Below are 27,751 nucleotides of genomic sequence, written 5' to 3'. Positions count from 1 at the left end.
TATTATTATTATTATTATTATTATTATTATTATTTGGTTAGTACAATGTTTTATTATTGATCAATTTACTATGTGGCCTATTCAAGCATCTCTCCTCCTCCATTTCTTCCTCATTTTACGTAACACCATGAGCATGCACAGTGTTTTATGGACCAGAAAATAGATCCCTGTTCCAAGAGGTTTACAGTCTAATGTATCTGACACACAAGAGGCAACAGAGCTGCTTGTTTTCTTCCACCGCCATGCAAATGCATTGGATGACCATGCCCACCCTCCCCAGCTATGTGTGTCTGACATCATGGGAGGTGTAGTCCCAGATACCTGGAGGGTTGCAGAGCAAGGAGAGGAAAATGGAGCCAGGGAGAAACGAGGAAAGAAACATTTCAGTTGCATATGGAAAATGTCAGGCAGGGAAGGACAAATTAATGTATTTCTGGTTTGCGTTTGTTTTGTAGCCATTTGTGAATTTGTGGAATTCCTTTTCTGCATCAGTGTGCAGTTTATTTTAAAAATCCTCACAAACACTTGTGTATCTATTTCTTGTCTGAAATAGATTTATTTCAGTATATCTTTGGAGCCAAGAAATGGACTGCAGAAGAAAAATAGGAGAACGGTGACACCTAATGGGAGACTACTGCATTTCCATCCGCACCAGAATTGAGTCTGGTCACATCAGGCATCTCAACACGGGTCTGGAAACTCTGTGGGTGTCCAGATGTTGTCGGACTACAACTCTATCACCCTTGGCTATGCTGGCTAGGGCTGCTGGGAGCTGCAGTTCAGCAGTGTCCAGAAGGTTGCAAGATTTTCACCCTGATCTCTCTCTGACACACCTCTCTATGCCTCTTTCTCTATTTTTCTCTGCCTCTTTCTGACTGTTTGTCCATCTTCTCCATCTCTTCCCCTCCCTCCATCTATCCATCCATCTCTCTTTCTGGCTGGAACTAGGTGAAAGCTGGACAGTAAAGAAAATTATTTGAAATGTGATGATGGGAAATATGGAGTGCCAACATTACAAATAAATGGGTCCTAGAACAAATGAAGCCTGAGCTCTCCCTGGAAGTGAATTTGACACATCCAGCTGTCAGGCTTTGGAAAAATAAATAAATCATGAGATGACAGGATCATGGGAAAAGACAGTGAGGCTTGGTAAAGTGGAAGGCAACAGGAAAAGAGGAAAACCACATAACACCAAGAAAGCTGTCCTGAATTTGTAAGACCTGAGGATCTCTTGGAAGTCCCTCATTCCAAGGGTCAACAAAAGATAAAGTTGGCTCAAGAACAACAACTATGACAAAGCAGCCTTGAGTTCCAATATTGCCGGGAAAGTGGGATATAAATAAGGAAGACAGAGGAGGACGAAGAGGTGGAGAAGCAAGATTAAAAATCTGCATGACCGCAAAACAAAGCTGAACCTCCTAGGCTGTCTCAATTCATTTGGGGGCTCTCCAAGACATTATATCATGGACGGTGCTGCTCAGGTCTTGCAGACTCATAGCTGTGGCTTGGTTGAGTCCATCCATTTGTAATGCGGTCTTCCTTTTTTCCTGCTGCCTTAATGCTTAGATCAGATTAAATATGCTGCTGGAATGGCATGTGGTCAGGATGAGCAAGAGATTCCAGGTACTGTGGGTTTTTGGGGAAAACTTCCTGTTCCAGCAACAAATGACAGGCCCAGCCCCCAAAAATGTGGCTGAACCATGCTTCCTTCCATCCAGCTTAATTTAATTTGATTTGTTTATGTGTTGCCTAGCTGAGCTCCTCTCCTAACAGCTGCACCACAGGCTGAAGCTCAACAGGTGTGGCTTTCCCTTAAGGCAGAAAAGTCTTGTTGCAGACTACAAGCATCAAGAGTGAGGAGGAGCCAAAACGAGATTCAAAGAGATTAAATAAAAATTGCCTTCTGATCTAGGTTAGCCACAGCTCTCAATTTCAATGCTGAAAAGTGTAGCATAGAGCAAAGGTGTGCGGAACCTGAAGCCCTGCGGCCAATCCTGCCCCTCCTTGCTCTCCCAAATGGCCTCATCCCTTTAACCCCAATACAGTTTGGTGGTTTATTATTATTATTATTAACCTTTATTTATGAAGCGCTGTAAATGCAGCTTTTGTGGGGGGTTTCCCCTATTCAAAAAGGCTGGCATTTGTCTCCTGAGGCTTAGGATCAATCTAGAATTAATGCTGAATTAATGCAGCTCGATGTCGTTTTAATTGCCATGGATCAATGTGATAGAGTTCTGGGATTTGTAGTTTTGCTTTGACCCTCAGGCTTGTGGAAGTTCCCTGCCTTTGTAGGGAATATCTACACTACAGAAATGATGCAGTTTGGCACTACTTTAAGTGCCCTAGCTCCATCTTCTGGAATGCCTGGATTTGTAGCTTTACAAGGTCTTTAGCCTTCTCTGCCAAAGAGTGCTACTGCCTCACAAAACACCAAACCCCAGAATTCTCTAGGATGGAACCATGGCAGTTAAAGCGCTATCAAGCTGCATTATTTCTACAGTGTAGATATGCCCCCCTAGAGTTGAGCAAAGACCACTAAAATCCCTAGTTCCAGTTGGTACTCTTCCTTGAACCTTTATGGGTGCCCTTGGGTTGTAATGATAAAACTGGGAATGAAGGATGCATAAATGCTGCCTTGGAACTTCCTCTGAGGAAATATATAATAAGAAGTAAAAGATGCCCAAACAAGGTATAAATGGCTGGTTGATACAGGCATAGCTCAGTTAACAAAGTCTTTTTATGTCCATCTAATCCTCCATTTCCTTCTCATCCTCTGCCTAGCTGGATTTTTCAAAGCAGTATTAACATTGAGATGGTGGTGGAGGGCTGGGGAACAACACAGACTTGTGGTGCAGAATCTGGGTGGAAACGGCTGCAATAAAACTGGGAAGGACATTTAGAATCCTCAGCCAGAAAGCTCTTAAGCCTCACTAAACTACAAACCCCAGAATTCCACAGGAGGCAGCCATAGCCGTTAAAAGGGAATAATAGTGCTATAACAGTGATATTTCCTATAGTTAAGCTCAGCTTTACTTTGGCTGCTCAGAAGAAGACCAGCCTCTCTGTCATAAGCAACAGACAGATTATTAGCTTGGCATGATGTAAAACAGCAGCCTACATTGCTGTTGACTCAATGCATCCTCGTGTGACCTGCCTGTCATCAAGATAATCGGGCTGAGAATCAAGTCATGTGCAGAGACCTGCCAACCAACTGCAGTCTGTAGATATGGTCAATGTTGGGTTTATCTCTTAAGAACCTAGTGATAATGCATTCCAGTCTTGCTCTTTCAAAATCGAGTTTTTGTAAGTCTAAAAATTGGATTTTTCCTAAATCTCTGAGCTGAATTAACAGCAAGACTACAGGTTCCAGAATCCCATCCATGCCCTGGCAGAAATCTTCAAGATGTCAAACTCTCTCCCCAAAACCAGCACTTCAGACGGCCCTTCAAAGTTCACACTAAAACCTGGAGCAGACCCACCTCCCCAATGATATGGGGGTCACCAACAGTTAAGGATAACTTTTCCAAGGTTGGCAGTAACACTGGAAAAGCCCCCCCCCCCCAAGCTCTGCCTTTTGTTTCAACATCTTCCCATAGCCTGCCCACCCATCTGACCTACATGGGCAAATGAGCTTGGACAGGAGCGACAAGAAAAACAGAACTGTAAAATTGGAAGAGTTCCTAGAGGTAATCTAGCTCAGCCCTCTGCACATTGCAGCACATGCCATGACAACACAGTTGCAGCCTCTGTGATGGGTGTTTTGTGTCAATCCTCCAGGAAGGGAGAGCCCACCACCTCCTGAGACAGTCTGTTGCACAATTTAATTGTTGTTGTTTAATTCAAGTGGTTCCAACTTATGGTGACCCTAAAGGAAACCAATGACAGGGTTGTCTTGGCAAGATGTGTTCATGGGGGGGTTGCCTTTGCCTTCTTCTGTGACTGAGACAGTGTTACATGCCCAAGGTCACCCACTACATTTCTATGGCCTAGTGGAGATAGGAATCCAGGTCTCCAGAGTTGTAGTCCAACACTCAAAGCACTACACTTTCCAGTTCAATTGTAAAACCAGTTCAAACCACTGGCTTTACAGTTCAGTTACACGTAATAATTTGAGGAGTGATCCTGATTCTTCAGGCTGAAAGCTGCAGTTTTATGTGCATTTATGCAGGAGTAAGTGAAATGCCCCAAAGTCACCAGATACCATTTGATTCTGGAAGTTAAGCAGGATCAGGCCTGGTTAGTACTTGGATGGTGAACCATCAAGAAATACAAGGAATGCTCTAGGCTATATTTCAGAGGAAGGTAATGGCAAACCATCTCTGAGTATTCCTTGCCTAGGAAAGGCCTACCATATTAGTGGGGTCACTAAAAGTCAAGAAGTGACTTGAAGACACACATACAGACAAGTTTCCCTGGACCAGAGAGTGGGTGGGTTTGCAATTCCTATTCCCATCCTGTTAAAGCTTCCCTTTTTTCCCTAGAACATTCATTGGTTTAAAATGGTCTCTCTGTACTTCTTAAAAACATTCCTATTTTGCAAAAGGACATTCTATGGTATTGTGCGACAATGTCCAAAGACAAGCAGACTAGTCTGAAAACCATTGATCTGATGGTGGATAAGATTGCAGCTGAATATGGTGCAGCCCAAAAGCCCATGACTTCAGGGTGGATTCCTTGTACTTGAAACACCAGGTCTATAAGGCTTTTACTCTGGGGGAGGTTGGTCCCTCTCATGTTAGAGGGGCAGTGAATCCACTCCAGGGCTTAGTTTGCATGCTGAATGAGCTCTCCAAGGTCCTGAAGATATTTTAAGGCCTAGAGATCAGAGTATAACCTAACATGCCACCAACATGAAAACCCCAGTGGGATTTATTCAGTAGTGGGTGGTAACGTCTTTGTCAGTGGGTGATTGAATCTTCTCTGGGTTTTAGACCAAACTGTAAGAAACTATCCCATCTGCCTGACCTCCTCTAAAAAATCTGCAAGTTGGATAGTCACTTTAAAAATCTGGAGTAGTCTCACCATTCTGTTGTTGTTGTGTGCTGCGAAGTCATTTCTGACATATGGAGATCCAAAAATGAACCTGTCATGGGATTTTCTTGGGAACAATTATTCATGGGGGTTTGCCATTGCCATCCTCTGAGGCTGAGAGAGTGTGACTTCTCCAAGGTCCCCCATGGGTTTCCATGGATGAGCCTAGATGCAAACCCTGGTCTTCAGAGTGAGTGTTCAATGCTCAGACTACTGCACCAAGCTGGCTCTCAATGAAAGTCGCCAGTTATCATTGGTAACTTCCCCAAATTTGGAGGAAACATTCTTAAACTCAGAATAATAATAATAATAATAACTTTTCTATGTATCAAATAGCACATTATAATTGGTGTTGGTCTTGTTGTGAGCACTCAAGTCAACTATGATTGTTAGCCAGCCTGTCATAGGGCTGAGAAAATAAGGCTGCTTGTTGTTGTTGTTGTTATTGTGTGCCTTCAAGTTGTTTCCAACATATGGCATCTCTAAGGCAAACTTATCATGGGGTTTTCTTGGCAAGATCTGTTCATCTGCAGAATTAATGCAGTTTGACACCACTTGAACGGCAATGGCTCAATACTATGGAATTCTGGAATATGTAGTTTTGTGAGATATTAAAGTGCCTCTGCCAGAGAGCAATGGTGCTACAACAAATTATAAATCCCAGGATTCCACAGGATGGAGCCATGATAGTTAAAACCGTGTCAAACTGCATTAATTCTGCAGTGTAGCAATAGCTGGAGATGTACCTCCAGTGGCACCGAATGGGTTTCCATGACTGAGCATGGATCTGAACCCTGGTCCTCTTAGTCCAACACTCAAAAGACTTTGCCATTTGCTGTTGTTGTTGTGCCTTCAGGTCGTTGCTGACTTATGGTGACCCTAAGGCAACCTTATCAGGTGGTTTTCTTGGCAAGATTTGTTCAGAAGAGGTTTGCCATTGCCTTCCTGAGGCTGAGAGAGTGTGACTTGCCCAAGGTCCACCCAGTGGGTTTCATGGCCAAGTCAGGAATCAAACTCTGGTCTCCAGATCCATAGTCCAACACTCAAATCACTATGCCACACTAGTTCTTGACACTTAAAACACTACACCTCTGTTATTATTTTTAACCAACATTATTAGACATTTTTGAGGTAGCAATCCCTCCCAACAGCCCTCCCATCTGCTTGAACCCCAGACCCAAGCCTTACCCATCCTTGAGCGCAGCTGGTGCCCACCCGGTTCAGAAGGTACTTGGGGCTCTCTCCATTGGTGCCCACCAAGGTGATGGAGATGGAGTCAAAGGTCCCGGTTAGGAGACCCTTCCCGGTGGTCACTTGAACCTTGTAGACCACTGGCTGGTTGGGTTTGTTGTAGAAGAGTTCAGTAGGTTCCATCCTGCCCACGTCCAAGCTGTTGGGAGACTGGGCTGAGTAGAGGCCAGAAAAGGTTGTCGGGGAGCTTGCCTTATAAGCATGATGTGCTGTGGAGGCAAACATTGTCTCTAGAAACCGGCTTGTCTCCCTTTGAGTTGGATACGCCCAGATGCCTCTAAGCAGCAGAGCAAGGTGTGAAGTCAAAGCTCCACCTTCTCCTCTCTCGTCCACATCCAGCAGGTGCCTCCTACAGACCTGTCTTCTATTTATACACATCCGTGCCTTCCTCATCCTTCCTTAACTCCCCCCCAGTGGAAAAAGAAAACCCCCAAAGATCGGAGGAACAGAGGATAGGCTCCAAAGCAAGACCACCTGCATCTCCTTCATGGGTGGTGGCCTCACAGGGAGATACAGAAAGGGAGGTGTGAAGGAATAGATGTGGCAGAGATAAAGCGAGGGATTGAATAAACATGAAATAGATGGATAGATAGATAGCAAAGAGTGGCAGCTGGGCTAATTTTCACCTATGCATAATTGAAAAGAAGGGAATTGGGAGGAGCAGAAGGTTTTATGAACACACGTGCTCTGTACTGACTTGCCTTGCATTCCTCAGTCTTTGCAAATATTTCTTTCTCCAGGTTTTTCTTTTCTTTTCTTCTCACAAGTAACAACAAAATTGCAAAAGGTGACATCAGGTTTTGCTTGGTCCGGGAGTGCTCAAGTGCTGGATGTCACGACCAAAAGAGGCTGGACTCCAACTCCCAGCAATACCAGCCTAGGAGGGGATGATGGGTGCTTGAGTTGAATGCCCTTGGAAGGAGCCAGCTTGAGTAAGGCTGGTTAGGGAATGTGGCATTGCCACCTCATTATGCAGCCTGTTTGGTTGGGACATCAGCATTAGCAGCAACTTGGTCACATATGACTGACAAACTGACTTATAACTCATTGAGTGGTTTGACTTTATCTCCTGAACTCTGAATCATGATAAAGGTCTGTATTTTATTTTTTAAAATCATGACATGTGCCAATTAGCTTAACCAGGACCGAGATTCTCAGCACCAACAAGTATTTTGTGAATGGACGCTGCTTGCAATGTGATGGTCACTGTCTATGAACTAATCTGCACCACAGAAATAATTCGTTTTGACCCTGCTTTAACTGCCAAGGCCCAAGGCCATGGAAGTCTAGGATTTGTAGTTTGGTGAGATATTTAGCCTTCTCTGTCTGAGAGCTTCCAGGATTTCAAAGGATGAAGCCGTGGCAGTTAAAGCGGTGTCAAACTGCATTAATCCTGCAGTGTAGACTGGAACTATATCAGGCACCTCTCCTTTTCCTCTGACCTCTATATCAACAGTAGCCACTGCCAACTAGATTCAAGCATCCATGACTATATATATTCCCAAAAAGCAAATCTTAATTTTGCCATTTTATATAAGAGGCACCATTCCACTACTCCACTGAATGTAATGGGATTTGAGCAGCCACAGATTTTGGTATTCATGGGGGTCCTAGAACGAAAACCCAGCAGATGCCAAGGCCCCATTGCATTTCTCCACACTAATCTCCCTGTATTCAAACATCCCAAAGTATTGAAGACCAATTATTCTGCAGAGAAAAATGTGTGCTGGAAACAGTGTTTTCTGCACGGGAAACTTGTTTTAGTTTCACGGAAAACTACAATTCCTATAATTGGCATGGAGCCATGGCAATTGAAGTGGATTATTTCTGCAGTTCAGATGCAGCCTCTGTGGAGAGGCAATTGCTGTTTTGGTTTTTGTTTTTGCCAGAAAGAGAGCAATTCAGAGAACCTGGGAGGCTCCAAAATAGCCTGGAGGGCCACAACCTGCCCACCCCCGCATGAAAAGAACGGCCAATTTCCTCACTAGAACAGGTTGTTAACTTAAACCAGAGGCTTCCTGGGATGTTTTGTCCTTTGGCTCATCATACGAGGAGCATTTCGGGGGGGAGCACATATATTTTGACATTTCGCAAATATATCATTAAGCTCATTTGGAGCAAGGGCAGGAAGCTTTGCCTTTGCTCCCAATGAGCTTCTTGATGGAGCCAATCAGAACAGGACGCATGATGATGTCACCAAAAACCAAACCAAACCAAACGTCAGGTCCACTTGTCAAATTGTTCCCTTCAAATTGGCACAATGGAATGTTTTTGTTTTGCCAGTAGTGAGGTTTTCATGAAATTTGTCCTTCTGCTTTATTTTTGCACAACTCAAGGGATCAAGGTGTCAAACTGCAACTGCAATCTCTAACTGCTGCCCACCGGATGTTGTTGCATTACACTTTCTAGCATTCCTCACCACTGGCTCTGCTGGCTAGCGTTGATGGGAGTTGCAATCCAGTAACATCTGGAGGGATGCTTCCCATCTCTGACCAACAAGATCCACGTCTCTGTCTTTGTTGTTCATCTCTGCCATTCCCCAACTCACTACGGCTCTGACATCACACGCCTCTGCCTTCCTTCCTTCCTTAAATTATTCCAACCAATCAGGGATCATGTGATAAATGTGACAACATCACAACCCTGGCTGGCATTGATATGAAGCCAATTCTGAGTGAAGGAATCCAACAATTGATTCACTAGTTTTGCTTAAATTTGCTTGGTATAATGGTTTGAACCCTGACTCTGGCAAACAGGGTTCCAATCCTCGCTCAGCAATGTAAACCCACTGAGTGACCCTGGGCAAGTCACACTCAGCCTCAGAGGATGGCAATGGCAATCCCACTCTGAGCAAAACGTGCCAAGAAAAACCCATGATCAGGTTGCTTTAGATTCACCATAAATCAGAAATAACTAGAAGGCAGCAACAAGAACAGACTTTAGTTAGGAGTGCCAACAAGATCCATGGTTTTAGCCACCATTTTGAAAACTTCAGTATCATAATCAGCAACAACATTGGCATGGAAGTAAGGATGAAAGGGGAGAAGAGGTTACTTCATGCATACAAAAAACCCAAACCCTAAATCCACGTCATTCTCCAATGATCTGTTCACCCATTTACTTTCTGGCATGCACAAAGTTCAACACTTTCCAGACAACTATCACTCCAAGCCACCCGTCATTTTCTGTAGATGTTTATCTCCATCTTTGGCTCCAACCACCTGCCCAGACTTTTCTTTGGGACACAAGGGGCTTCTTCAGCCAAGGAAGGGATACTGACTGGTGAGAAGATCTAGTTACATCCCTCTGAGGATGAATCAGTTCTGCTCACATTCAGGAGGAATTCTGTGTGGTTGGCAGATTTAGAGTTGGGAAAGTCATGGGGTTGGTTGGTCAATAATGACTCCAAGTGCTCAGAACCTTTGTTGTTGCTCATGATGATACTGAAGTTGTCTTTAGCTCAAAGATGTGACTCAGCTGGCTTGTGTAAATTAATTTATTTACTTTGTATATTCTCACCTGCTCCTCACAGTGGCTTGAATTGATCTCAAGAGGCAATGGAGATGGTGGAACAGTTATGTCTTCTCACAGGAGCACGATGGGCAAAATGGAAGAGTGGTCCCTACTAGCTATTTAATCTTCAGTATTCCTCTTTTTGTCTTGATTGTCAGGACTGCACACCCTCCAGCTGTTCCAGTTTGGCACAAATAATCCTGTGCTGCCCCATTTTTGTATTTTCTTGCAAAATGTCCCAGGTTCTCTCTCCTCCCACGGGAGATCTTAGGGTACCATGAAAGGGCCATAAAGAGTTAGCGAGTTTCCTTTATGTTTACTCTCGACCCAGTTCTCTGAGTGATGATAAGTTCACAGGGGTGCCAAATGTACTTCACTTTTTGTTCACAGAAACATAGAGTTGGAAGAGACTCTCAGGGTTATCCAATCCAACCCCATTCTGCCATTCAGGAATAAAGCATCCCAGATAGATAGCCATCCAGCCTCTGTTGAAAAACCTCCAAAGAAGGAGACTCCACCACCCTCTGAGGCAATGCCTTCCACTGTCAAACAACTCTTACTATCAGGTTGTTCGTCCCAATGTTTAGGTGAAATCTCTTTTCTTTAGGTGGAAGATGCTAATGGGAGGCTTAATGTGTTTTGGACTCATTGTTCTTGTATTGTGTCACCTAGTTGGTTTTAAGTTATGGTGACCCTATATATGAGCCTGTTGGAATGCTATAAGGGGCCCTTCTCTCCATGCCTTCTCAGGCCTCCTTGGTAGGAATTCTGTCATTGTGGGGTTTTGGCCACTTAAAAAATATGTATCTCAGCTTCTTTCTATATAAAGACTATAGCGAATCTGAGTAAATTATTATCAAAAGGGAAATAAAAACAGTGGGGTTAATTGTACAGTATTTTTCATGGGTGGATCTTGCTCAAGAAGTGTGGGATGGTTTCTCAAATCTCAGCAAGTTTCCACTGAGAGTGTTAATTAATGTATTTTTCCATCCTTCAGCTTGTTCTCCTCATATTTTCTTCCCATGTTCTGAGAGGTAGACCAGTGCCTTTTAATTTAATTCAGTTTCGACACCACCCCAAATACTGCTTACAACGCAGGCCTGTTCCATACTATTGTGAGGTTGCAAATGAGAAAGAAGTGCTCAATAACTAAGAGAGAGAGAGAGAGAGAGAGAGAGAGCTTGCACCCAGTCCTCTGTCTGACCTGCTGGCTCTTATCTCAGTTTCTATTGGCAGCAAAAAAAGTCATGGGATCTCTGCTTACTAGGGTCGGCAGATCTCAGGGATGGGCTCTGAGTTCAATGATCCTTTCTAGGCAAGAGCTAAGGGTGCAGATTTGGACATTTGGGGGCACTCAGCTCAGCCCTAAGACAACCCTATCATGGGGTTTCCCTGGCAAGTGTCCTCAGAGGAGGTTTATTACTGCCATCCTCTGAGGCTGAGAGAGTGTGACTTGCCCAAGGTCACCCAGTGGATTTACATGGATCCGAACCCTGACCTCCAGAATTGTAGTCCAACACTCAAACCACTAAACCACCCTGGCTGCATACTTTCGATTTCTTTGGCAGTAGGCACTGGAAGAGTCAATGCTGATCTGTCTAAGCCGTGAATTAGCACCATTCAAGTTGCAATTTCCAGGATTCCCTGGGAGGAAGCCATGACAGTTCAACCAGTCTCACCCTCCATTAGAGCCATATTGTGGGGAGTGAAAAGGACATGTTTACCCTCCGCTCACCTGCCCACCTACACTCCAGGGAGCCTATTTTGAGAAGTTCCTGGGAGGGCACAAGATTTCATCCACGATTACAACCTTCCCAGATGGCAGGACCATGCCCTTCAGCTCCAGGAATTTAATCAAGGGCTCTTGGGCTGGAATAGATTGGCCTTTGCTGTTGCAGCGTGGCATGGCTTGGCTCCCATCAGATAAAAAAAAATATCCAAGAGAAGGGCCATGGCTTGCTCAATGCCATCTCCACCCCGTGAGCAGCCAACCGCCCACATTGCCACGTGAAACACACCTCTAGCACCCGGGGCCTCCTGGCATTTCCTCACCCTCCACCTGCTGCTAATGAGCATGAAGTAGGCATGAGCCTAATTAGACTAATTGGGCACCTTTGCATTCCTTCCCAGGACAAAAGGCCAATGTTACCCATCCTTCAGTTATGAAGCTGAGTATGGCTCATGGGTCTGGAATAAGAAAGCAAAAGGTGAATCAGCAGAAAGAGCTGGATGCAGAGAATTCGAGGAGGAGGAGCCTGCAAGGAAAGGGATCCTATCCTATCCAGTCCTATCCTATCCTATATTTATTTCAGACAATCACCAGTTAAAAAGGGAGCAAAATTGGATAGATAAAATGCAATCCAATACATTAAAATACAATATTACCGTATATACTCAACTATAAGTCGACCTCATGTATACATCAAGGACAGGTTTTGGGGCCAAAATAACAGATTTTGATATGACCCATGGATAAGTCGAGGGTAAAACTTAGGGGCATGTAACAAAGGATGTAAAGGATGATGCAAAGGAGAATGATGCCAAAGAAATTCTGGCAGGCATAACTGTGCTCATCCTAAAGGATGGATGGAGGAGAGAGTAGAGGGGATCCATGCTGTTTTTTGGTGCTCCTAGGATGGACTAAGCTCTCGCCTTTTAGCACTCTATTCAGAGAAAGGGGATGGCTCCATAATTTATATATATATATATATATATATATATAGAGAGAGAGAGAGAGAGAGAGAGTTAAAGTACAGTACTTACATTGACCCGTGGATAAGTCGACCCAGGCTTTTGGGGTCAGTCTTTTGACTAACATTTCTAGACGTATACAGTAAATGCAGGGTTAAAAACAAGATTCAATATAAAATATTTGGGTTGCACTGATTTTAGAAAGACAATGCAAAATGAGAGTGCTGTTAATGTTAAGACAGCATCCTATGCTGACAAGCGATTGCTGCCACACAAAAACTAGCTTCCTTGGCTGTATAAGGAAAAAGGGATCCTAAATGCCATCTAGACCAAGCCCTTGCCATGCAAGGATCCAGAGGTCAAGCATTCACAAAAGATGGGCACCTGAATGGGTTTAAATGTCACCGTCAAACTAGAGTCCAAAACTCATTGCAGAAATAATCCAGGCTGACACTGCTTTAACTGCCCTGGCTGAGTGCTAGGGAATCCTGGGAATTGTAGTTCATATTGTAAATATGACCTTATATTTAATGCCTGTCCTACGTATTGTAATATGAATATTGCATAGATCTCTTAATATATGTATACACATATTTTATGTAACGATTGCATTTTAACTATGTTGTAACCCGCCTTGAGCCATGAGGAGAGGCGGGTAAGAAAATTATTATTATTATTATTATTACTAAAATAGGTCAAATATTAAAATAATTTAAAAGAAGAAATTTAAAACACATTTAAAGACATTTAAAAGAAATTTCAGATAAGAAATAAAATAAAAGGAGAGGGAGATAAGAAAAATTATTATTATTGTTATTAATATTAAAATAGGTCAAATATTAAAATTAAATAATATAAGACATTTAAAGAAATTTAAAATAGGAAATAAAATAAAAGGCAAGGTGAGTAAGAAAATGATAATAATAACTATTATTATTATTACTAAAATAGGTCAAGTCAATGCTAAAATAGGTTAAATCAATTAATGTAAATATATTAAATTAGGCTTTCAATCTAACCGGCCACTCTTTGGATATAAAAAGAGGCTTGGTTTCCTAATGGTTCTTCATTTCTCATCTTCCCCCTTTTTTTAATGCTTTAAATGCGAATTGCCCCAGAAAATAAGGTTCCGCCGAGATTTGAACTCGGATCGCTGGATTCAGAGTCCAGAGTGCTAACCATTACACCACGGAACCTCCACACGGGAGGGCGCTTAACCACCGCCCCTTCTCTGTCGTTCGGTATGAAGAGGTGGAGCTCCCTCCAGCCAATGGCGTGGCGAGGCCGGCTCCTGATTTGCATTTCCGGTCCCGTCTCTGCAGAGCAGTTTCCCCACGGGCCTCATTCAGAGAACAAAGGAGAACGCCTGGCGCCTAGCCTCGTTCATTGATTAATTTTACGCGCATGCGCAGATGGTTGCACTTGGAAATTCTTCCAGCCCTTTTGTGCCATTTTAAGCTTGATTTCTTGTATTGTTTTGGGTTTTTTTTTTCCAAAAAGAGGCTCATGCTATGAGCATCCAGCCTCTGATCATTCCTCCCTCATGCAGTCTCAAATAATTCAATTTCCCCCCTTTCCCCCCCCCCCTTTTTCCCCTCTTGAGTTTGCCCTTCTTTAATCCCTATAGCCCTCTTGGAAGCAGATCTCCATAGTGGCTGCCAGAAAAGGTGTGTTTTTATTCCACTAATGTGATGATGAGTCAGTTTGTGCAACATTTGCTGGGGAAAAGTAATAATATTAATAATAATAATAATAAAGGTTGGGAAATAAATATCTTTAAAAGTGGATATTTTAAAAGAAGGTGCAGATTTTCAGTTTGCAAAACCTCCCAACAAGATCAGATTTTTAAAAAATATGTATGCAACATTTGCTGGGGAAAAAATAATAAAGGGTGGGAAATAGATATTTTAAAAGTAGGGAGGCAAAGAAATGTAGACTTTTAGTTTGCAAAACCTCCCAATAACATCAGATTTTTTTAAAAACAATGTTGTTATTATTCTCTATTATCTCAAGATAATGTAGAATAACAGACAGAATTTAGATCATTTAGATCATTTTATACTGCAAAACCTCCTATATTCTCTGTCTATATCAATTGCTTCTAAATCCAGGAAATAATAATAATTCAATCAATCAATCAGTTTTATCAATGCTTAAGGCAAAGGCCATTTGCATGATTAAAATGTAAAATTGATGACAGAAGTTCAGAAGTATAAAATGCTCCATCAAATTAAAAAACACCACAGTCAGGAAATTAATAAGTAAAATAAATAAACAAATCTGTATTTATTATATATTTCAAAATTCAATTTTCAGTAAATCGACACAGTCAGCAATTGCTGTATAATAAATACATTTCCTGCTGTTCTGTGCCTTCAAGTCATTATAAGATAATAAAGGAGGAGCACACAGAGGATATAGGAGGTAGTATTATTATTTTCTTACATGTTATTTGCTTTTAAAATCAGGTTTAAGGATTGTATTTATTCTGAAAGTTTTTATTTTTAAATCTCTGCACTGTTTTATATGCTTTCCTTGGTTGAGCCTTGCATTGGAAGCCATTGTGGGCAGCGAGGAGGTAGAGAAACACTGGCAATAAAGAAATCATCACCAGTGTCATCATCAGATGAAGAAATCAATAGCCAATAATCAGGGGATTTGTCAGATCACGGCGCATGTTCCAGATAGCTTCATATGCTGGCTGGAGGATTCTGGGAGCTGCAGTCCACAAAAGTAGCTTTCCCCAAGCAGCTCTGCCACAATGTCACAGAAGAGCGGAAGTTGTCAAGTGTTGCATTTTGGTTAAAGTATAGTTTCCCTGATTCTTGTTTGTTTTCAGATGCCCATGAAGCCATAGATAAATGCCATTGATGGAAAGCATCGACTCTTCTTGGACATATATAGGATTCAGGCCCAAATGTTTCTGAAGCTGCATCCACACTGGAGAAATAACCCAGTTTGGCACCGGTTTAACTCTGTCTGGCTCAAGGCTATGGAATTCTGGGAGTTGGAGTTTGTTGTGGGCCCAGAGCGGAGCAGAGCCAAACTGGGTTATTTCTGCAGTATGGATGCATCCTGGATAACTGAGTCATCCTGAATATCTTTGCCATTGGCCACGAGAGGGCAGGATGATACTGCTTGCAGTTTTCGTCCATGGAGAAGAAAACCTGGTCTGTCTTCTTTTTTACAAACCTTCCCAGAGGACTGTGGGATACATGTGATCCCACATTCATGGCTGTGAGACAAAGGGAGGACTTAAAATCCCATATTTTTTGTGTGTCGTGGAGATTTCTTCCTGCTCTGTAATGATTCTCTGCAGCTGCTTCATTGATCCTTCCGTCTCATTCTCTCTCCTTTTCTGCCTCCTTTCTCTCTTCTTCCTTTGAAGCATGGATGCCACCCAGAAAGAAGCTGCCATCTTGTGCGTCGTGCAGTCGGGTACCCTGATGATGGAGTACCTCCGTGCCAGCGGGGAGGTGTCGTCGGCAGCGGCGTCCCGACGTCGGTGGGCGTTTCTGCAATCTCTAGGGCAGCGAGGCTGCGAGGAAGAGGAGGAGGAAGAATCAGAGGAGGAAGAAGAGGAGGAGGAGGAGGAAGAAGAAGAGGTCTTGCTCACGCGGCAGACATCCAGCGCTGGATTTCGACGCGGTGGACGCCTCCGTTCAGTGGAGAGACGTTTCTGGGCCCGACCCCGGAGCACTGAGTGGTGGGACCGGACGGTTCTGGAGACCTGGGATGACGCACATTGGCTGCAAAATTTCCGAATGCGCAAGTCGACCTTCTTGGAACTCTGCACTCGGCTCGCCCCAGCCCTGCAGCGCCAGAAGACGCGGATGCGGATCCCTTTAAGTGTGGAGAAGCGGGTGGCGATCGCACTCTGGAAGCTGGCCACCTCCGTCTGCTACCGGGACGTGGGCAACCAGTTTGGGGTGGGCAGGTCCACCGCTGGTTCGGTGGTGCTGGAGGTTTGCCGGGCCATTCAGAGGGTGTTGATGCGGGCCACTGTGACAGTGGGCAACAACCTGGCAGAGATCATTCAGGGCTTCAAGGAGATGGGTTTCCCCAACTGTGCTGGCGTAGTGGGCACCACTCACATGCCCATTTTGTGCCCTCCTCACCAAGCGGCGGAATACGTCAACACCAAAGGCTATTACTCCATGGCTTTGCAGGCGCTGGTGGACCACCAGGGGAAGTTCACCCACCTCAGTGCCGGCTGGCCAGGGAAAACCCATGAAGCCAAGATCTTCAACAAGTCTACATTGTTCACCAAAGGTCAAGAAGGCACCCTCTTCACCCCAGGAACGATTGATATCAATGGAGTATCTGTGCCCAGAGTCATCCTTGGAGGACCAGCCTACCCTCTTCTCCCTTGGTTGATGGTCCCTTATATAGAAGATCTGGATGATGCCAAGGAGGTCTTCAACACCACCCTGAGCCGGTGCCAGGAGCCCCTGGAGGAGGCCTTCAGCCGTCTGAAGGGACGGTGGCGATGCCTGACGGGCCGCAATGACTGTGCGGTGGAGAACCTTCCTCGCCTCATCTCGGCCTGCTGCGTCTTACACAACATCTGCGAGGAGAAAGGGGAGGCCTACGAGGAGACGTGGGAGGCTGAGGCCAAACAGCTGGCGGCCACCTTTGAACAACCCCTCCAGCGGCCTGACATACGCATTAAGCCGGCCGCTAGATCCGAAAGGGTCAGGGAAGTTCTTTGTGCCTACATTGCAAGCATGGCATGAAAAGAAAATGGGAGATCCTGGTGGAGTTAGAAGTCATCCTCTGTCAGATGGTGGGGGGACATTGTGTTGGCTACTTCAGCCTTCAGTCCTGAGGCCTCCTAAGGGCTTCTGACTTCATATTTGCTCCCTTGGGGCTCAGACAGATGGACGTACCTCTGAGTAGAGCTGTAGGAAGTTGCATCGTGAGAGCCAGGGTGCAGTCACACTGTAGAAATAATGCAATGTGAGACCACTTTGACTACCATGGCTCCATCCTACAGCATCTGAGGAAGTAGACTGAAGTCTAAGAAAGCTCATGCTGCCAGTTTCTTTCTTTGGTTAGTCTCAAAGGTGCTACAAGATCTCTCTACATACAGACTCCTGGCACTTCTCATTTTGTGAGGCACCAGGGCTCTGTGGCAGAGAAGGCTAAAGAACTTTTAAAACTACAAATCCCTAGATTCTACAGGGTGCAGCTACAGCACTTAAAGTAGTATCAACTGAATTATTCCTACAGTGTAGATGCAGCCTCGTCTCACAACAAGTTTGACACGGAAGCAACAAAGTTTGTAAATGAGATGAAAAGTTGACTTTCCCCCTTCATGTGGAGAGACAAAGGAGTTTGGGGAAAAGTCTGCCCTGAATGAGGAATTCAGTCTGTGACCTCTTGGAAACAAAGGAACTTCCATCATAGTTTTTCTAGCTATGGCGTCACCAATGGACACAATATTTCTAATGGTCCCTGTTTCCATCTGGTGGGAACAATGTCACATAAATCTCAAATCCTATATTTTCAGAAGGAAGGGGATTGATAACCAGATTTGGCCATTCCTGAGTGAACCAAAGGGTAACTTCTCAAAAACGGTTTGTGTGAATTTGGTCTTTTGGGATGTAACTTTCAGAGGATGGTGCTGGGATGGGGAGGAAAGAGAGGGCAAGGACTATGTGTGGGTGGGTGTCTTTATTTGTGCTTTTGTGGTGTGATGTTAATGCAGCTGCTCTTGTGGGGTTTTTATTTAGAGCGACATGGGCAAATGCACCAGGGTGAGAGAAGTCCATTTTTCAGCCCAGCCTGCCTCTTGCTGGTCACTCCTGCCAGTAAATTCAAATACCTCCTATTTCCTCTGCAGTCCCTCACAAAATTCCCTTCATGGTGTCATTTTGAGGTAGACTACAAAGGAAAATTGATGTATTTGGGGGTGGTACAAGGTTCAGGAGTGGGGATATTTTTGTGGGTTTTCACATATTGGAGAGGCTTTCTGCTTGATTTTAGGGCAAAATATGACGAAAAATTATGCATTTTAAAAAAAAAAGAACCTTAGGGCAGCTTAGTAGAACTATTGGGGCACTTCAGGAGCCACAGAAGTCCAGGGGCTGCATGCAGCATGTGAGCTGCCCTTTGCCTACTACTGTTTTAGCTCTAAAAAATTAAGATGGATTTAGCAGAGGGCACCAACATTACATTGGCAATATATGGAACTACAATAGCACAGTGGTCCCTTTGGTTGCTCCTTTGGATCCTATTCACCCAAGGGAACACATGAATTTCAAATTACAAGCCTAGTTTTGTTGCTTGGGCTGTGTGTGACTGTCGGGGATGCTTTGATATGGATTTCCTGCATGGCAGAAAGGGGTTGGACTGGATGGCCCTTGCAGTCTCTTCCAACTCTATGATTCTATGACTCCATTTTTCTAGGGCCCTGCTGGATTGAAAATTCATCTACATAACAGCCCTTATGGGAACTTGTCTTCTTTTGATAAAACTGTGTCAGTAGTTTTTGTTATATCACCTGCATACACTGTTATTACTATTTTTAAAAATTACAAATGCTTCCACGTTTCTTCTTCTCGCTGATGCAAACTTGCTGGGGAGCTGTGGGAGAGAAGGAGCTGTTGGTCCCATTTTTGCAGATGACCACTGATATGTTTGACACAGGAGATCATTGGTGCTATCCTTGTCCCCTACTTTCCAGTCTCTGTTTTCCAGGTTGATGGATAAGAAACCTTCAGAAGCTGATGAGATGCAATTGCCAGGTTTCAGGGCAAGGCATTTAATGCCAGCTACAACCAGCAACACCTCCATTGTGAGGTTTACCAGGGAAATCTATCATTTGGTATCATGTGGTGCTCCAATTCCTCTCTCCTTCACTGGAGGCAGCTGCTGTTTACCTTGCCTGATGTAGGCAGGCGCACACAGCTACAATGGGATTGGCAAGAGTAGAATCCTGCTTTTTCATTGCACTTTCTTGCATTGTTTAGTACACAAACACATTGCTTCAATACAACACTGAAAGTCTATGTTTCTCCTGCCCTCCTTTACTGTCCTCCCAATGCTGGTGCTACTGAAAAACTTCCAGCTACACAGAAAATGAGGATGGAAATAGCTTTTGTAAAGAAAGCACTTCACTATCAGAGTTTTTGTTAGCTGAAATATGCCTGTATTTATACCTAAAATTTCATTAAGAAAAAAATAGTTTTTAGGAGAACACAATAGTTTTCCTAAAATGGTGATGGCTGGCCTCTGTGTCAGCATGGGGGTGAATCTGGTCTGGGTTTTAGTCCCAATTTTAAAAGAGCTATCCAAAGTGATGGAACCTGAACCTAATTCCAAAACAAGTTCAGTTTTAAAGTTTACAATAAAACCTGGATCAGAGTCACTGCCCCACTGACATGGAAGACACCGGCCAACTCTGCATTTGCTTACTTGCTAATTTGCTTACTTGCTGTTCACCGCTATGATCTTTGGAATAGCAGTATATAAATAAAACAAATTAATTAATTGTTACTCCAAGATAAAACCAAATGTTATGATTGCTGTGAGAAACTAAGTGTAGATCTTCTGGTTCACAGACAGTAGAGTTATATGTTTCAATATGTATAATATACTACGGTACATTTTCCTGTCACCCGTTCCATTTCTTTACAGTGGCTGCATAATATGAGAATTCATCAGTGAGATGGTGGACAATTTATTTATTTTTTATGATAAGCCACAGAAGGATGGAAGAACTGGAGCTGACTCACTTTCTTCACAGTGGCAAAAATGGGTGTGAAAGATCTCTGAGTGTGATGTGGGTTTGTGCATTCACAAACACACAAAGGACCATATGGCGTGGTAAACGCAGGGTCCCAATGTCGCATTGCAAATGCTGGTTTCTACTTCATGCTTTACAATCTTGACTGATGAACAGGTCACTCATCTAAATTTGTTGGGAGTGGATGCTCTCTTTCCAGCCTTAGATCATTTGATCCCCACATTTGTATCCATATCTGCAAGCTGATAATATTAATAATAAATTGGGCTAGTTAAGCTGTGCTGGGTGTGCGTTTGTTTGTTATTTGGTGGCCTTAGATATGGCATCGATGGAGAAGTAATGGCAAACAGCAAGCTGACTGATGCAGAGTTTATGGGATAAAGATGGGGCAGGGCTGGATGGGATTGAGGTTAGGAGCAAGGAATGGTTACACTGGATCTTTTTTACCTGTTGGAGCACTGTAGGAACACATTTAAAAGCTATTGCAAGAATGAGCAATGTTTCTTTTTTGGAGGACAGTTTCCAGAATCCCAGATGACAAGGGAACAGTGAACATGAAGGGAAGCCTATCTAGTCCAAAATCCTATTGCTGAAACAGTTGTTCAGATCTTAGAAATGCTGGAAGGGGCCACAAGGGCCATCTATTCCGATCCCCTGCTTTCAGGAACGCTCCACTATTGCACTCCTGAAAAATGCCCATCCAACACCCACTTTACTATACATTTTATAAATTTGTTCTGAAAACAGACCTTAATGTTTTGTTTTGCTTCACAGGCAATATGTTTCTTTCCCAAATAAAACAAAATGGTGGTTATAAAGAATGAATGCTTACACAGGTTTTCAATGAATAAATGTATTTTTATTAAATTATGTATTTGGGCTTTGGATCTGGACTCTGCTCCTCCTGCCTTAGTCCCACTGAAACCAATGGAACTGAAATCATGAATGATGTGCCATTGACTTCAATGGGATTAAAGCATGGTTAACTTCAATCCGGAAGGATTCCACCTGTAGAATTCAAATAAAGTTAGGTCCTAGAAACACTAATTTCAAACCAAAAAAGTAAAAATCAACAAGAACAAAAAGAATAATTACAAATACAAGCTGTGATTAAAATTTAATAATAATAATAAAATAACAGTAATAAAATCTGCAAGTCTGGACAAAGATAGAAAATTAAAACTATTTAAAAGCAAAAGAATTTACCTTTTTTATTTCAGAGGGATATATGTTTCCAAACATGCATATAGGGAAACCCACACATGGTGCCTATCACTCTCACCATCCTAAAGCAAACCAATTCTCCAGGACTCAGAGGCCTAGGCTGCATCTACACTGCAGAATGAATGCAGTTTGACCCTGCTTTAACTGCCATGGCTCAGTGCTATGACATTTTGGGATATGTAGTTTTGTAAATTATTCAACCTCAGTCAGATAGCTCAGGTGCTACAGCAAACTACAAATCCCAGGATTCTATATAGCATTGCACCATGGCAGTTAAAGTGGTGTCAAACTGCATTCATTCTGCAGTGTGGCAGCGCTCATAGGCACATATGCCTGGAATGTCAGTATGAAAGGGGTCTTGTAGCATAAGCTTTCATAGATGCATGCATCTGAGGAAGTAAACCAAGTCTACGAAAGCTTTTTTTAGTCTCCAAGGTACAAGATCCCTTTGCATACTGAAATTCTAGTATCTCCTAAGGTACAAAACATATTACATGAGCAGACCGAAGTTTGTTATCATCATTTATCTTAATAGAAACACACACACAAAAAATCACACGAGAAGGGACTCCAGCTATACAAGATGGGGGGAAAGAAATGTTACCAGCTGAGGAGGAAAGGAAAATGATACAGATATATTATTTCCCAACCTACAGGTTGCAAAGACCTTTCCTTCAATGGGTTCTAGAAATTGTGTGGCTGCAGGACTTGTGAGAAATCAAATACTGGGCTTTTCCCAGCATGGAGCACAGAGGTACAAGGAGAAGCTGAAAACTCCAGGTTTCCTCATACCTTGCATCTGTTGAAAACAGTCCAAGCATCTCCCTTGGCAGAGGAACAAGCCCTGTACTTACCTGCAAGGCCTTTGTGCGAATCCAAGATGCAATTTATAAACTTGTTTTATTTTGGAGCTGTAGGGAGGTTAACCTGATTTTTTAATTATTATTATTATTTATTTATAAAGAAAGATGCTGAGAAAAGGATCCAGGGCTAAGCACTGAGGCTAGCAAGTGGCCCAAGCTACTTGGCCTTAAGAAATCAGCTAGCTTTCTCAGAGAGAAGAGTGCTACATTTTGGGTGGGTAGGAGCACATTCCCATCACATATACCATCAAGGCACCCTGCCGGGGAACCCAACACAAGATATAAAGATATTTTTATTATTATTACTATTATCATTTATGTACAAAGCAAAGAGAGTTTGGACAGAGATGGGAGGATGGGAGTGTTTATTACTCAGGGCCAAGGGCGCCAGAAGGCCAGCGGTGGAGCAACCATCCTCTTGGTAGGGCTGCTGGTGCCTTCATGGGCATCTCTGCGTCGGCTCTCGAGGGGTCCTGTGCCGGAACAAGTGGGGTCCGGATTCGGCCGCAATGGCTCATCCAACGTCTTCAAGGGCGAGCTGAAGGCCTCAGGAGTCCTTGGAGGCGAACCCTCCAAGGAAGAAGGACTCGGGGAGAAGGCGGCGTAGCTCCAGTCTTGAGGGTGGGCTTCCAGGTACAGGTGCAAAGTATCCAGGAGGCGGCTTTGGGCTGAAGGGTGGGCTTGTTGGATGAAGGCCGCCAAGCCCAGGAGGCACTCCCGAAATCCCATCATGTAGCAGGTCTGCAGGGTCCGGTTTTCCGAGAGGTCAGCACCTGGCGGAGTGAAATTGGGAAAAGCCAGGGAGAAGGCTGGTCATTCCCACTGCGTGGCTGTCAACCTGAGTGGAGAACAACCTTCTCCAGGCAAGTGGTCTCTAGATGGCTGGTACTACAATGCCCATCAGCACTCCCTTGGTGGCTGCTGGTGGGTTTCCATAATAACAGGGCAGTTTGTCCCCTGTGGCTTTAAGGTTGAAACCTAAATATTCAAGGGGAATCTCTGAGAAGTTAGTGGGTCTCATGTCAGCGACAGAGAGGCAACATATCCACTCTTGGTTTCAGCCCCAAGTTGAAAAGGGAGCTATGCAAGGTGCTGAATCTATTTCACAAGATAGGGTTTGGCCTTTTGGAGTCTCTTTGCAAGTCTGGATTAAAATACAAAGTGGAGGTCCTGCCGCATTGACCCAGAAGGAGGACACACTAGCTGGGAGTGATGGGTTTTGTCGTCTGACACACCTGGGCAGGAAGGGACCAAAGGTGACACTGAATGGCGACCCTCACTCTTCCCTTATTTTGAAAGATTTCCAATTTTTAAAAATGTCTAAAAGGGATAGGGAAGTTTGAATGGCCACAATGGGCCAATACACAATGCAGAAAGAATCCAGTTTGAGACTGCTTTAAGTGCCCTGTCCAGCAACTCCATGGAGAGATTATACTGGATCAGTTTGAGTACCAATGATGTAGACAAGCTCCTTGGTAGAGTGAAGAAGACAACCTGCCCTCTTGATCCTTGCCTGTCATGGCTGGCCATCCAGGGGGAGATGCCTTGAGGATGTTTCTTAGAGACATCGTCATTGCATCCCTTAGGGAAGATCAATTTCCATCTTGTTTGAAGGAAGCGGCTGTTAGGCCGCCTCTGAAAAAAACTACCCTGGACCCCCTGGATATGAACAGCTATAGGCCAGTATCTCATTTGCCATTCTTAAGCAAAGTGATGGAGAGGGCTGTGGCCCTTCAGCTCCAGGTTGTCTTAGATGAAACCAATTATCTAAATCCATTTCAAACCGGCTTTAGGAGAGGACATGGAGTTGAGACTGCCATGGTTGCCTTAGCTGATGGCCTTCATCTGGGCATCGACATGGGGAGGTGTGACCCTGTGGGTGCTCTTAGACCTCTCTCAGCGGCTTTGGCCACGATTGACCATGACATCCTCTTGGAACGCCTGAGAGAGTTAGGAATCAGAGGCATTGCATTGCAATGGTTCCGTTCCTCTATAGGAGATTCCAGAGGGTTGTAGTCCATCAAAAGTCCCTTTCCCAAGTTTAGATTCACTAGCTATTGAGGGCAAGAGTGCTCCTTTGGGACTGCACCTCACACTGGACATGCTGGCAGGGGATTCTGGGAGTTGTAGTCCCAAAGAAGTCCCTTTCCTAAAATGTGTCTGATGGAGGATCCAGGGGTGAAAACAGTGTTGGTTTTAGGTTGTCCCTTTCCTTGCGTGTCTTGTTACCTGGTTGCCAGGATGCCTCCTGGGCCGCCGCCAGCGGTGCCAGCCCAAGTCCCGCTGTGCACATGCACATACACTCCCCCTCACCCCCGCCATGCAGGTCAGTTTTACCCTGGGATTTCGCAGAAGAGTTCATCTCTCGCAGGTATCTCACGGCCATCTCCAGGATTTCGGCTTTCTCCACTTTGGGTTTCTTCAAAGTCTGTAAAAAAAGAGAGCCCAAGAAGGTGGCTGAAGCGATACATGTCACCAAGAAAAGGTAGCAAAGCAGGCCAACTTTTCCAGGGAGACCTGACCACTAAATGCAAGCTCTGTGTTCAGTTCTACAGATCCCAGAATCCCCCTGTCAGCATGGCTATAGGTGAAGCCAGAATAGCCATCCTATGCTGGCTAGAGGATTCTGGGAGTTCTAGTCCAAGTAGGACCTTCCCGGGTTTTGCACCCCTTTCTGCTAGATGCTGGAAGAGGACCACTTTGGGACTGCAGCTCCCATTGGCCAAGCTGGAGAAAGAATTATGGGAACTATAGTTCAAGGCTCAGCTGTGACCCTGTTTAGGAAATTTTCAGCACAGCTTGGAGTTGCACTTTTTTGGGACTTTGCAACTTCCCTATCTTCCTCTGTCCTTGGGGATTCTGGGTGTTGTAGTTAAACCCTTTCCAAGCTCTGGTTGTAAACACTGCCAAATGTCTGGAAATTGGGGGCAAAGGATTCAGCTAACTCTCTGCCCGGCCTCCCCATCCTGCCCTTTTAACATCTTGCTTGAAGAAGAGTTCTGTTAAGACAAAAGCTTGCACACAGTTTGGCCACAATAAAGGTATTGTTTTACTGCTCTGGTTCCTTCTTGGGAGATTAATCTGCTTTGGAACTGAGCAAAGATTTCATCATTAGGAACCACCTGGCCATTCAGATACTGTTTGACTGCAGCTCCCATCTGCTTTTGAAAGCATAACCAAATGAGGAATGCTAGGAGCTGCAGTTCATGTGTCTGGAGTGCCACAAGAGTCCCACCTCTTCCACTCCATCCCCATAATGGATGAACTGAAAGTGTGTACTACAAATTCCTGCAAAGTACTAATTATGATTGAAAACCAAAGTTGGACAAGACACGAATAACCATAGAGAATACCTGACCAAGTGTCCAGGCTCACCTATTACTCCGCTTTTTAAAAAGCACCACTTGGACTTGGCATTCCTTTAACCAAAGGGCCTTTTTAAAAAAAGACTAGAGCAACAGCTCCACCTGCTGGCAGTTAAAGAAAATTAATGCACCATGCAGTTCAAGGCACTTGAAGGTGGTTCAATGGACTCTAATGTTTCCTAGGAGGAAAAATCTAAATGCCACAAGGCTACCCCAGGTGTGATAGGATCCTAAATGGATGTTCTTGGAGAGGATCGGGGCATCCTACATGGGACCCATCGGAGTCAAACTACAGGGGGCCCCACTCACTGACCTGGCAGTGGGTCCTTTGGAGGAGAAGCAGGCGCAGTTCCTCCAGGCTCTGGTTGATCCGGTCCCGCCGACGCTTCTCGACCAGGGGCTTCAGCATCTGAATAGACAAACAAGTCGGGGGTTGACCCCTGCATGGGGTGGGTGGCTATTCTGAGCCGGGTGCATGTGCACACATCCATGCACACACAGACACACATAGAGCAATGCAGACCATTGCAGACCAAACATCTAGAACTACAGTAGCTCAATACTTCAGCTGAGCATTTAAAAACAAAGTTTAGGCATTCCAAGAAAAGGCAAAGTTCCCAAGGAAAGGCAAACACAACAAATAGAAGACTTCTAGGTGGGAATGATTTTCAGCATCCCATTCTCTGCAATTTGCTAGAAATTTGGGGACTGAAGGAAAACTTCTTTTCTGAGGCATGGGGCAGAATTCTTATTTGGAGGGGCAATGCTTTCTTTGACCCCTGATTTCCCTCAAGATAAGTCCTATGGAGTTAGGAAGTTAAGCTTTCAAGTAAATTTGCTACTGCATCTTAGGGTTCAGGATTTGTTTCCGATACAGATGTTCCTTTGCAGATTTGGATTTGCCTTGCATTCAGATGTGAAAAGGGCCTTTCTTTCAAGTGAGCCACAGGGGGGTGGTAGTTATGTAGGCAATGGGTTGGAAGGCTGCAAGGAAGGAAGAAAAGAAAGAAAGAAACCATTTCTCTTGGCTTCTACCCTTGAACACAGCACTTCTGAGCAGCATAGCAATAGGATTTGTTAATCCTTCCCAACTCTCCAGATTGCATTTTAACTAGCCATTATTAAACAGTCAGCCCACCTTATCCACAGATTCTTTACCCATGGATTCAAGCATCCACAGATTGAAAATATTCAATATATATATATATATATAAATTCTAAAAAGCAAACCTTGATTTTGCCATTTTATATAAAGGACACCATTTTACTATGCTGTTGTATTTAATGGGACTTGAGCATCCACAAATTTTGGTATCCACAGGGGATCCTAAAACCAAACCCCAGTGGATACCAAGGGCCCACTGTACCTACCTGAAATCTGCAATCTGCTTGAGAAGCGTTCCTTCATGTCCCAACAGTGGGAACCATATATTATGCTGGGACATGGGACAGGGCCTTATCTGTGGTGGCACCCCATTAATGGAACACCTTTCCCTTGGACTGCCAGTTGATAAGGTTGGTTTCTTTGGAGCACCAAGTTAAAACATGGCTTTTTATTGGGGGTCAAGGTTGCATCCAAACTGCAGAATTAGCCCACTTTGATACCGCTTTAACTGTCATGGCTCAATACTATGGGATTCTGGTATGTGTAGTTTTGTTCTTTTAACCTTCTCCATCAGCGAGCTCTGGTGCTACAGCAAACTATAAATCCCAGGATTCCACAGGATGGCACCATAGCAGTGAAAGCAGTGTCACACTGGATTATTTCTACAGTGCACCTTACACCAAAGAGTCCCCCAACGAAGTTGAGCATCTGATAGTTTTTTTTTCAAAGTTCATCCTAAAACCCAGAACAGATTTCTTGATCCATTGATGATGTGGAAACCACTGTGCTTGTTTCTGCTGTGAATCCAGGCCTTGGAGCAAGTAAGCCACCCATGCTTTTCCCTTCATCTCACCCACCCCACCCAGCCACCCTCAACTCACCCTCCCCTCTGCCAACCCCACAAATGTGGGCCTTTGAGCAGCCCTACATTTCCTCTTGTGCCACCTTTGCCCTTTCC

The 27,751-nt window shown here is 44.2% G+C and overlaps 2 protein-coding genes and 1 non-coding gene across 3 annotated transcripts; 1 reads left to right on the top strand and 2 right to left on the bottom strand.

Moving 5' to 3' along the window:
- Positions 1-13,610: 13,610 nt before the first annotated feature.
- Positions 13,611-13,682, bottom strand: TRNAQ-CUG (transfer RNA glutamine (anticodon CUG)). Its single transcript has one exon. It is a non-coding gene; the product is annotated as a tRNA-Gln (tRNA).
- Positions 13,683-14,144: 462 nt separating this feature from the next.
- Positions 14,145-18,613, top strand: LOC149304288 (uncharacterized). The gene is made up of 2 exons (XM_089480398.1): positions 14,145-14,153; positions 15,875-18,613. The coding sequence occupies exon 2, from the start codon at positions 15,876-15,878 to the stop codon at positions 17,220-17,222; it is 1,347 nt and encodes a 448-aa protein (XP_089336524.1). The 5' UTR covers positions 14,145-14,153; position 15,875; the 3' UTR covers positions 17,223-18,613.
- Positions 18,614-22,695: 4,082 nt separating this feature from the next.
- LOC149304287 (transcription factor HES-7-like) lies at positions 22,696-26,143 on the bottom strand. Its single transcript, XM_089479579.1, has 3 exons — positions 26,002-26,143; positions 24,661-24,751; positions 22,696-23,096 (listed from the first exon to the last, which is right to left on the bottom strand). The coding sequence occupies exons 1-3, from the start codon at positions 26,095-26,097 to the stop codon at positions 22,696-22,698; spliced, it is 588 nt and encodes a 195-aa protein (XP_089335705.1). The 5' UTR covers positions 26,098-26,143.
- Positions 26,144-27,751: the final 1,608 nt, after the last annotated feature.

This window comes from Sceloporus occidentalis, unplaced genomic scaffold (genome assembly GCF_023333645.1).
Source record: "Sceloporus occidentalis isolate IW3139 unplaced genomic scaffold, rSceOcc1.0.p SCAF_14, whole genome shotgun sequence".
Classification (NCBI taxonomy): domain Eukaryota; kingdom Metazoa; phylum Chordata; class Lepidosauria; order Squamata; family Phrynosomatidae; genus Sceloporus; species Sceloporus occidentalis.
Note: the sequence above shows the minus strand (reverse complement) of the source record. Positions and strands in the feature narration are given on the sequence as shown.

Bases quoted from the DNA above. Each gene is read 5' to 3' on its own strand.
- LOC149304288 (XM_089480398.1), top strand. From the start codon at position 15,876: ATGGATGCCACCCAGAAAGAAGCTGCCATCTTGTGCGTCGTGCAGTCG.
- LOC149304287 (XM_089479579.1), bottom strand. From the start codon at position 26,097: ATGCTGAAGCCCCTGGTCGAGAAGCGTCGGCGGGACCGGATCAACCAG. The intron at 24,752-26,001 runs GTCAGTGAGTGG...CTTTTTTTACAG, and splicing joins TCCAAAGGACCCACTGCCAG to ACTTTGAAGAAACCCAAAGT. The intron at 23,097-24,660 runs GTAAAACTGACC...TCACTCCGCCAG, and splicing joins CTCTTCTGCGAAATCCCAGG to GTGCTGACCTCTCGGAAAAC.